This window comes from Typopeltis vanoorti, chromosome 7 (genome assembly GCF_054136105.1).
Source record: "Typopeltis vanoorti isolate ZY-2024b chromosome 7, IOZ_Tvanoo_1.0, whole genome shotgun sequence".
Taxonomy (NCBI): Eukaryota; Metazoa; Arthropoda; class Arachnida; order Uropygi; family Thelyphonidae; genus Typopeltis; species Typopeltis vanoorti.
The window spans coordinates 133,655,858-133,668,253 of record NC_143555.1 but is presented as its reverse complement, the minus strand read 5'-3'; the positions used below and the strand labels follow the sequence as shown (position 1 = coordinate 133,668,253).

The window sequence follows — 12,396 nt, the reverse complement described above, 5'->3', positions numbered from 1 at the left end:
ATGGCTTTTCCTTCTCAACTCTATCATACAGTGGTAACAGACTTGCTATCTTTTATCTCTCTCTCTCTCTCTCTCTTTTCTCTTTTACAACTTCCACTAACTCCTTCATGTCATGCTTGTCATCTTTCATATCATTTGCACCTGCCAATGATGATAAACTCTTTCACTTTACAGTTACGCATCCTAACAGTCTTACAAATATTACTGAAAAAGAGAGCCAAAAGGCTTCATTTCGGCGATACAAAATTATTCAAATTAAGTAATTAAATAATTTTGCATCGCCGAAGTGAAGCCTTTTGGCTCTCTTTTTCAGTAAGTCTTGGTGCTTTTTTGTGATGTGACATTTTTAGCAACTCGTATGGTAAAGAATAAGTTCTGCATCGCTACAACCCGAGTATTTATATTTACATCTGGGTCTGGCTCCCACTGACGAGATCTCAACAAAGGTCGAAACCGGTCTGGGTACTGACCCCCCCCCCCCCCCTCCCATAATGTATAACATCATACATGTCTGCTAGGAGATGCGTTTTACATTATGGGAAATACTAAGGATAGTGATGAGATCTTACTCCACCTTTACTACGAGTTTCCCCTGTCATGAAATGTTTGCTTACGCTTGGATCCGCCGAAACTTTTATGGTTTCTATATTCGGCACGAAACTCTTGTTGTTTCTCTATTCTGCTTTGAAATGATGTTGGATTCAATATCCACTTAATTTGAATAATTACAAATATTGTTGATTTTCTCACCTGGAAGCTCTCACCAGACAATTCCATTGTCGTGGAATTTCGATACAAAATTTTCTCCTTACTTTCCTTTCTCTCTTAGTCAAGCATTCCTTTTTCACCCAACGCACCTTTTGTTTCTTTCTCTTTTCAGCATTACAACTCGCAAGACGTTTCTGAAATCTCTCAAATCCATACTTTGTACTGTGAAGAACTGTCTCACTCATTACAATTAATTCTTCGCTCTTCGCCTCATCCATGCTTTCATTCTCTCATTGAATAGCATCTTGTAGAGAGGGGGGGGTAGACAGTCTGAGACGTTCTCCATGCCTTTCATTCATCCCTATTTCTCTTACACTCTCTTAGCACCTTCTCTTTCCATTGCATTTTATCCTACTTTATCCAATCTCTCTCTCTCTCTCTCTCTCGCCTCCGCTTTTCTTCTTGTGTTCTCTGATAAATCGCAAAAGTTTCACATAGAATGGAATCCTATTTGAAAATTTGATGTGCGTGCTCACGCCGGGTGTCAAGTCAAACAAAAAGTGTCTTTCTTATCTATTTTTAACCTTAATTTTAATTATTAAAATTCGTTAACGTTGATAAGTTACAAGAGAGCACAAGGTACACCACAATGTAAAAAGAGGTTCAAAACGAATATTCATGTTATTGTGATTCTTCTTCCATACGTTCATTCATATTTCTGCAGCAGAAAGTTTCATCCCATAATAATTTCTTCTTTTTGAGGATAACAAGAGAATGCGATTATCATTTTTTTTTATCTGATTAAGTCTGCCCAATGTCCTTTGCTCACTTCCTTATCTGCATTTACTTGGCTTAAGGCAACAAGATAAAAAGTACTGTCTTCAATCTCATGTTTCTATAGCTGCTATCAATCTTTTTTTGTATGCGTCTGGCTGTGTGTCATTTTAGTACAGAAGAAGAGTTTTCATTACTTCCTTTTTTAGCTATTTCGTAAAATAATATGTAATATTATTTTACGAAATAAACAAACCTCACAGACGCATAATATCTCTGAGAATTAAAAGGTCTAATTTCGCCTGAAAAATCTACTCGAAACTTCACAGGATTCTGTAACACCTTGCTACACATTGATAAAAGTAGCGTGGTGAAAATAACATTTCGACTTTGATTAGATAAGAGTCGCACCTTACTCATGTTTTGATAGTGTCAATATAACTGATTAATCGGGGAAGATAATTCATTGCCGATTAGTCTAAGAGCCCATTGAACTACATGGGCTTCCTGCATGAAATGGTTCATAGTCCGAACTCAAACTCAAGTTTGATCTATAATAAAAATGGAATATAATTACTATTTTATTAGTTGTAGTCTCAGTTATATATATATTTATATGTTATTTAATAATTTCAGCAGTAATTTGTTGGCCTTCTTGGTCGAGTGCTAACCACTCGGTCAACAAGTGGATCGCACTGTAGATATGGATGCTTTGTAAATGTTTTTAGGTGGTAGATGAATGTCATCAGCCTGTGCGAAACCACAGCTTTGCTTACTGGAAGCCTTAAGTGGCTTGGGAAAAAAAACATGTTTGGTCTCTAGAGTTAGGTTCTGGATAGGCTGACCATATTTCCTTGAGACAAAAACGGGACGTTGATATGGCAAAAACGAGACAGGGGTTATGTAATGTTCTGTATTCATGAAAAAAACTATAAAAAATTTTATTACATAAACATATTGAGCTTACCATTATTTCAGTGACAGAACCCATACAAAAATTTTAGATAGACGTAGAGGGGACTATATTTCACCAAGATGTACCATGAATATTTCTCCGATGAAGTGATCCTAAGAAGCAAATTTCGGTCTTTCAACACCTTATCATAAAACTTCTCACACTCCGTAACACAATTTTATCTTATAACTAATATAGCCCTCATTGCCTCAACACAAGCTAGATTTCTCCTTTGACCACATCCTGTTCATAACAGAAAATATTCTCTCAACAGATGCTGTACTTCCTGAAAGACAAAGAAGAATAAACTACAATATTACAAAAGTATTGAAAGTCTAGGCGTTTTTCGCTCATTTTAGAAGACAAAAATCTGTACTCATTTATCAGATACAGGAATGTTTTCTTTATTCCACGTATCCATCTGCCTCACAATTATAGATTTTATGAGAGTCCACTGATCGAATACACGAGTTTCTTCTGTTTCTGTGCGTGTGGTGAGTTCCTCGTTCAGGCTGTCCTGTATTTCTTTCCATTCAGGTGCCTTCCTTAGTAGCACTCACTTGAACTTTTCAGTGTTTCCTAAACTGCACTACCACTTGTTGACATATTCGAAGCTGATTTCATAGAAATTCTCAACTACCTCAAAAAAACAGCCTCATTAATTTCTCCAGAATCTACTAACATTTTTCAGTTGTTTTTTGACATGACTGGTTATAAACACTACACTTTTTCTGGACTCTAAACTGTTTTTTCAATTTTCATGGCTACTTCTGTAACTGAAATATTATCTTTTTTCAATTAAACTAATGTATGTTTGAAACGTAGACACTTGATCTCTTGCAAATGACAACCACAATTTCAAATAGGGTTCGTCAAACAATTCTCGCAACATAATAGGGCATTTTTCTTGAGAAAATAAGAACGAAGCTCATCAAACATTCTTAAAATTTTGTCAATTGATGGACCCAAGGACAAAAATCATGTATTTCCACGCTGTAACAATTTAGCACAATCGTTTCCTCCAAAGTCATAAGTCTTTCAGTTCTTCAACTCTGACGTGTATATATTGAAGTACTACTGTATTTGTATACTTTCACTTCAAAAAGATTCGATCTCAATTGGTAAACAGTCGACAGCAGCAGAACAGACCCTCGTCTGAGACGCGCAAGTGTTGCCAACATGTATTTCTCTTAACTCCTTATTATCCCATTGTTACCATATTTCCAAACCTCGAAACTAGAACACATTCAGAGCGGCAAACTCGATTTAAAGTTGGTGTAAATCACGATTTCGGAGTCGTCATAGATAGTTTTCTATTCAGATTTATTCCAATTTTTTTTATACAAAAAACAGTAAATATGTTTTGTAACAAATATAATATTTCTTAAGTCATTCATATTTGTCCATATATGGTATATTTGTTTTAATTTATAGAATTTGTTATCGTTTTTAATTTTGTCATAAAATTTTGGACACATTATGTCCATACAGTAACTCTATACGTGTTATTTTTTGCTAATCTTTAGGTAATATTATTTATTTTTATTTTATGACATCGATTCATTTAAACTGTTCTTTGCTATCTCGGAAATGAGGTTCTGCTGGTGAAAACGGAATTTATGATTAATAACCTATACCTCAAAACATCTAGTATGTTGTAGTCTTGTAGTCTCAGTTGGATTTACTACAATCCAATTAATGTGCTAACCATAATCTGTATCTACAGTATTTAAGAACTAAAGAATAACAATACGTACTAGTTAAAACCATTATCTCTGCACGTGTATTTCGTTCGAAATACAAGAATAACTAACTAAATAAATTATTAACATTTCATACAGCAAGGGCAAGTTAAAATATTGCAATTATAAACTTTTCCTTATTCATAGTTTATTAGAATACTAAGGACTATATTAGGAATCTCTGAAGCAATTTTAATGCACTTTTCCATTTGAAGGATCCCTGCCTTAAAGACCAATTATAGCCGGCGATGAAAATACTACCACCTAAAAATATTCATAAAACATCGTTTCCCACGATTTGGTTTCGAATCCAGAGCGCCACCGGCGAATTTCAAATTGAATTGTGAAGGGGTATTTGAATGTGTGTGAGAGAATGGATCATCGAGCAACTAGCTGCTACATTCTTTACTGATTCAATGGTTCTTAGGGAGTGCTTAAGTGTGCGTGTGTGTGTGTGGGGGGGGGGGAAACCATTCTAAATACGAACACAGTATTCAATTGTTGTACAGGTTTGCAATTTGTACAGAGTTAAATATTTTTTCAGAGATAAGGTGACACCCGAGACGAAGATTATTTTTTGGTGCCAAAGAAGCAATATATGAGATATGTTTATCAACAAAGAGTGGAAGTTATTGTTATCCCAAGAAGAGAAATTGCATCTTTGCAAAGATTTGGATGTTGTCAAAAGTAAGAAAATAAGCAAACGATATATTTTCTTGAGAAAAATAAGATGCGGCCGAGTTTGAAACGTCGATGTTAACAATGGCGTCAGAACTTAGAATAGCCTGGAGGTCAGATTTAGAGTTGTATTCTGGAATACAATTGAGAACCTATTTTTCTCATTCGACAATGAGAAAAAAAGAAATCTCTACCAAAACTGGTGATTGGAATTCTTAATCAAATGGAGAAACTCATTGCTATACAGAAGGAAAAGAGCAAGTGAATAAAGGAGCTTTTGTATATCACAGCATTACTTGAAAAATCTGAAATGATATAAAAATTGATCCACCTTTACGCATAATGCGGAACAAGAGAGAAAACTGGCAACAGCGTTGCAAAAAGTACAGGTTCATAAATGGAAGCTCGTTCATATGCATTTGTGACAAATTTAACGAAATACATTAGGGATGTCAAGAGCAAGAACCAGTGAAAATTTCAGAACTTTTCGATAAGATTTGTCCAAAAGTAAGCGACTAAGCAAGATTTCCTGTGATCAACGGCAAAATTCAGAACTAGTTTATTTGCTGAAAGATTTTTATTTTTCATGGAAGTCGACTGTTGATGGATTTTTCCGTTATTTAGAAAGCAGTCAAGTGAGATCAACAGGACAGTAATTACATGCATAGTAAACATTTTTTGTCTTTCTGAGAAACAGATAAAGGCTAATTTTCAAGCTATAACGTAAATACTAAGTAACCGGAGAATTTAAGAAAAAAGAAAGGAGCACAAATCTTTAGAACAAAGAAGTAGCGTGAGTGATGCAACTTTTCTGCCTTTTGATCTTTTCAGTTTCTGATGAGTTAATAGTTTGCTTACAGTTATTTTGAGCTTTGTTACACACACTATACACAAAAGGAAAATGCTTAAATAAGGAACAAAATTTAAATTGTGATGTGAAATAATATTTCCATACTGATAAGAATTATTTTAGTGATGTGCCCAACACAAATCTTTGGATCAGACGACTGAAACAGTAATTCTGCTATGGAGATGAAACATATATATTATGAAGATCATACGATTTGGTCTTAATATTCCAGACCATATGAAGATGAGAGTGGTTGTGCTAATATTATCCCATGATTGCAGAGACACTAGATTTTGTAGTATGAATTGCCTAGGACAATAGGTATGCATAATATATTTAGAAGGTTCACTGGCGAGGAAGAGATCAAAATTGTTTGGATAGTGATTAGGATTATATGGTATTTCGGAAGGTATGATAACAACAACAAAAATTCTCTAACACCTTTTATTTAGCAAAGGGAGGAAGTAAAGCTCCTTTAATAATGTTTTTTTTTCTTTTTTAAAAGGAAAAAGAGAAGCCGTGTGTTTTTGAAAAGTTGCAAATGTCATTGAGTACCCGCACTTCTGAGTCCATGATCTGAACTCTTTATGAAATGTAAAAGAAGTACTTTTTTTTTTAAAATTTTGTTAGGAAATATATCAAATAACGTTTAATAATATTTTATTAAATATTATTAAACGATGCATTTTACTATCAGGAGGTGATTAATTAGAGTGGTATGAATTTAAAGCAATTCATGAAACCCCTGGTTTTAACCACATAAAAATCAAATACAGTAGATCTCGAAAGAAACATTAACAATAAAGTAGATCTTACCTATTGAAAGACTATTTTTGATTATTATTTCAAACTTTAAAGTTTAAATGATAGATATATTGCACATATGTACAGACACATTTTATAGCTGTGAACTTGGTTTATTCTTGGATATTAAGTTATACTGTGTAATGTTTATGGCAACAACATCAATCAATGTTAACTTCAGTTTAACAACTACGACATAATTTACTTACTGGATTTAAAACTCTATTCCTGGCATCCATCGCAAATTATTATTATTATTTTTTTTTTTTTGTGAGACTTGTTACTAGCTTTCTGAAAAATTTAACCTGGAAAAAAGTATAAGAACAATCAGTCTTAATTTAAGATTCATCCATTAATTTAGGATAATTCCATTAATCTATATTCTATTTGTACAAAATATAGCGATTTTAAAGTCAGTTTCATTCATAATGATATTTTGTTCATAAAATGTTTTTTTTTTTTCAATTGAAGGTGAGTTAGTTGATTTCACATAAGATTTATCCTCCTCAAGATACACAATCCTGCTACAAACAGGTCTAAGAACCCTACACATGATTTTACAGAGTCAACTGTTTGTCAATTAGTAACACGTTCAACTGTCATATCCTGCCAATAATAACACATCACAAAAACCCAATTTAGTTGGCTGTAACAGGCCCGCAAGGATTAACATTTAAAAGGTATATGACATGAGATCATATATTGCAGACATAAATGAATACATTAATATTCTTCGAACTTTACTTAATCCCAAATATTTTGATTAAATATTTTGGTCTTTTCACACGAAAAGCACATTCATCGAGAAAGATTAAAGTATTTAATCAAAAATTACCGTAGCTTAATATAAAAACGATACTAAATGCAGCAGCAAATGAAAGCGTAGGTAAGACCAAAAAATTCAATAAAAGGAAAAAACTGAAGATATGGGATGATAAAATCAAAGAAATAATCAAAATGAAAAAAGAAGCCTATCATAAATGGTTAAGCAGTAAAATATTAAAAGATGAAATAGAATATAAAAGAATAAGAGCCATGGCTAAAAGAGAAGTCAGAAAAAGACATAGAGAATCATGGAAGAAATTTGTTTCTAATTTAGAACATGATTTATATAAAATAAGACCCAATGTATATAAGATTTTGAAACACTTAAATACAAATGCTAAAGAAAACATAAAATTAAACACCGAATTGAAATTAGAAGAATTTCTAAATTTCTAATGAATTGTGGACAGATAAATATTTAAAAAAAGATAACTGGCAAGCATTAAATGAAAAGGAAATAACCAAAGAAAATTAGAAATCAGCCTGAAGGAAACAAGAAACGGAAAATCACCTGGAGAAGAAAAGCTAGGTTTAGAACTACATAAATATGCAGGAACAAGATTCAAAGAACGACTCCTATTATTTTTAAATAAAATCTATTCAACTGGAATAGATTTTATTACACTGGTAACCCCCCCCCCCGATAGAATGGAAAAAAGCAACTGTGATCCCTATCCTTAAAAAAAAAGGTAGTAGAGATGACCCTAAAAACTATAGAGGTATGCACATACTAAATTCCTGTTACAAAATATATAGCAGAATTTTAAATAACAAGCTAATAAAATATTCTGAAAACTTTATTTTAGAAGTACAGAATGGATTTAGAAAAGGAGGATCATGTATAGACCCGGCCTTTTGACTAAAATTAAAAAAGAGGATACAATTTAGAAACACATATTACATTTATTGACTTTGAAAAAGCATACAAGAAAAAATTAAAAGAAGCATTATTTTATTTACCATATTAAAAGAAAGACAAATACCAAATAATATTCTAAAAGCTATCATAAGTATATATGAAAATAATCAAATACAAATAAGATTAAATTATGAACTACCATACGAGAGAGATAAACCAAGGAGTCCAACAGGGATGTCCCCTCTCAGCAACTCTTTTTAATATTTACTTAAATGAAATAATAATAAAATGGAATAAAACTTTCCATCAGTTATTAAACTTTCTCCTAGTGTGAACTTAAACACTTTCCTTTTTGCCGATGACCAAATAATAATTACAAATTCTGAAGATAACTTACAGAAAGCATTCTAAACTAAATGAGATGGTCAAAGATTATGGAATGATAATATCAACAGAAAACCAAAAACTATCGCCTTTAAAGGACAAGATCCAGTAAGAACTAAAATAGTAATAGATAACAACATTTTAGAACAGGTGAATTCATTTAACTACCTAGGATGTATGATTACATATGAAAATGAAAAAGATATAAACCTAAAAATTGCAAAATATTTAAAAATAACAGGAAATTGTAATTAACTCTATATTTAAACCAAACCTAGTTCAAAAACAAACCAGACTAAAAGTATACAATACATTAGCCCTACCAGTCTTATCGTATGGAAGTGAAATCTGGACAATAAAACAAAAAGACAAAGATTAATAACAGCTGAAATGAAATTTATGAGGAAAAACTGCAAAGTATAATCTATTCGATCACATAAAAATGAAGAAATTATGAAAGAATTAAACCAGGAATCAGTAATAGAAAAAATTAAAAAATATAAACATAAATGGATGGAAGGAACACGTCCAAAGAATGAAAACAGAAAGATTACCAAAACAAGCCTTAAAGTACAAGCCATTAGAAAAAGAAAACCAGAACATCCTCGTAAAAGATTCAACGATGACTTCAAGGCCGGAACAGGCCACTCTAGGCATAAATCCTTAATAGGCATGATGACGATGATAAAAAATTAGCACTTACTGGGACTTTTCGTACAAATGTAGGAGAAATGGTTGGTTCTGTGACATATCGTTATGTCAAAAATCCTATACATGATTTTGAAAATACAGTACATTCCATTCGTCTTTTTCAATTGACAAACCATGCAATCTCTATGCACCATCACCCCTAGATGATGGTTGATAGAGATTTGAAATCAATTTCCTGTCAAGTAGCGCCATCAGTATGATACGAAGTGAGTAATCTTTTCATACCGAAGTGCATTTCTTTATATGTTACAACATTGAATTGATAACCATTGTCCTCACTGCCAATTTATTTAACTTATTTTGTAAGATATCTATGTCACCTCTCTCCACTATTGCCCTCACTAGTTTTGCGTTATCGGCAAACAACTGAATACTCCCCTTGAAATCTTCTGCTATAACATTAATGTATAAATTAAAGAGTAGTGGTCTTAGTACAGAACCACTAGTCACCCTCATTTGTTCCACTCCACCATACACTACCCTCCGATATCTGTCTATCAGCCACCCCCTATCCATGCCACCAGCCTCACATTCATTCTCATTTGCACCAACTTATGTAATAGTTTTCCATGCAGTATTCTGTTAAATGTCTTTGCAACTAGCAGTATCATGGTATAGCCATTTCCTTTATCCAATTCTGGGGTCACCTTTTACAAAGCCATGCTTCCGCCTCTAGAGTTTCATATTCTTATCTCCAGATTCCCGAATTTTACTTTTAACCAACTTTTCCAATACTTTAACCACCACACCAGAGATGCCAACTGGTCGGTAATTTGCTACTTCTGTCTTGGGGCCACCTTTATGAAACTATCTTATCCTCTGTTCCACTCCCTTGGAACCTTGCCCGAGCTGAGATTTAGATTAAACAATTTTGTTGGAGGTACTGCCAGTTCGCTTGCACATTCTCGTAGTACACCAGCTAACATACCCTTCAGGCCCACTGCTGTATTTGCATTGATATTTTTCAATACACTGAGTACCTCCAGTTCATCTGCTTCAATGCTCACACCAGTCTCTGTCACCTCTTTAGCAGCAAAGTCATCACCTGGCTGATATACCTATCTTCATGTCCTTCGTTGGGGACTACAATCTAGTCTCCCATTTGAGCTTCATTTCAAATAAAATTAGTCTTGTTGCTTGCAATCATCTTCATCGTCTCCCTTTATTTTTGATCATTTTTATCCTCAGATAAGATCACGTAGCACTTCTTGGACTAATATTCTTTTATTCCAGAGGATGGTTCTCTTCTCATTAACTACATAACTGTGTAAATGCTAAAACTTATCTGTTTTTGTTTTATCAGAATCCCATCCACTGATGATTGTAAACAAATCATATATCAGTATCGTGAGTGTACTAAGTTATAAACTCTACAGAAGTTATCTCTAGGGCAGAAATTCTAGATAAGATCTTTTTTACAAGTCATTTAGAGTTTCCAATAAGCAGGGTAATAGTTTTCTCCCCAAGCGATTAGATTCATGTAGAATATGGCTCTCATATTCTCCCATATGTTCGTATGAACCATACACCAACCTAAAATCTTTGATTATAGCCGGCAAAACACAGCCGAAATGGCATCCTTTTGAATTTATAAAAAGCAATGAAAGGCTACTGAACATCCATACACAGTCCAACTCTAAACCCAAGGTAGTACAAATTCTTCTACTTCTTTCATTTTTCAGGACCAATGCTGAGCATTCTGTTGCCTGGAGAAAAATAATTTGATGTCATTTCTGAATTATGTTTTTATAAATCGGCAGGGTTTCTGTATATAAGGAAAATACCATTCTTTTCAGCCTATATTCATCACCGGTCAACTACTTTTGTTCCTTGGAACGTGTTCCTCTTCTTCTTCTAGTTTACTCAAAGGACTATAATCTGCAAATCTTTAAAAATTCATGTTAGAGGTAATATGGAATATTAACAGCACTGAGAAAGGATTAAACTAATTTAATATTTCCAATATTTCGTTTCCGTCACAGAGACATCTTCGGGGATTACAAAAACTTTTTGTAACAACACACACACACACACACACACACACACACACACACACACACACACACACACACACACACACACACACACACACACACACACACACACACACACACACACACACACACACACACACACAAAACAATACAAAGTGAAACTAAAGTCCTACTAGGTGGTGAGCCCTCTATGGGCATTTGCAGGTGGCCTGGGATGTAAAGAGGGATCTCTGATAATTAAAGTTTCCCAATTTTTGGGAAGTTTAATGCAACTGTATTTGTTTAAATTAGGTTGATTCCCGAGTGCAGATGCAGATTCAAAGAATAGTCTTTCTTTTTTGAATTTACTATGGTGGAGCATGGTAGTTTTTTTTCCAGGAGATCCTGTGGGATGTATCCAAAATATGGTCTGCAAGGCCAGATTGACCATAATCGTGTTTGCAGATGTAAGAACTGCGTTCTTCTAGCCGGATGGATGCCGACCTGCCTGTTTTGGAAGTATTAAATTAGTTTTAATCCTTTCTCAGTGCTGTTAATATTCCATTAAACCTCTAACATGAATTCTTCACAGTACTTAAGCCTCAACACAAGTAAATCTTTTTTTTTTTTTTTTTTTTAAAAGATTTTTTCTGTTTTTTATGTAACTTACATATACCAGTGTAATGTGTAGTATTGTGTATGGTGTTGCATTATTGTGTACTACCTGTATAGTAAAAAAACAAACAAAAAACACCTATATTGGAAAAGCAAAAATAAATTAACCTTTGAAATATGCTGTAAGATCTAACACCAATATGCATAAGTGACAGTAAGGATGACATGTATTACAGAAATTATCGATTTGATTTCACAGATTGGTATTCAACAGTGAGGAATATTTTTTGTTATAGAAAAAAATTTAAATTAATTTAAAATTAAGATTATATGTCAAGTTTAATTCATTCATTAACTTTTCGACACGTAAGCAAGTCTGTGCAACATCGTGGTAATTTACATATTAGTGCTGCAGACGAATGAACTTCGGTGTTCGATTCTAGCCGCCAGTTATAAGATCTTTTCGTAGGATTGTATTTTATTTTCTGCCGATTTCAGAGAAGTCGAACTTTGCATAA

The 12,396-nt window shown here is 33.4% G+C and overlaps 1 protein-coding gene across 2 annotated transcripts in view; it reads right to left on the bottom strand.

The window, feature by feature from the left end:
• Positions 1 to 12,396, bottom strand: part of LOC150105081 (galectin-4-like) — a 39,786-nt gene that overhangs the window by 20,411 nt on the left and 6,979 nt on the right. For both annotated transcript variants that reach the window (XM_090396136.1, XM_090396137.1), the window contains exon 2: positions 6,721 to 6,816. In XM_090396136.1, the coding sequence (XP_090252262.1) occupies positions 6,721 to 6,750 (30 nt within the window). In that variant the 5' untranslated portion in view covers positions 6,751 to 6,816. The remainder of the gene's footprint in view (positions 1 to 6,720; positions 6,817 to 12,396) is intronic.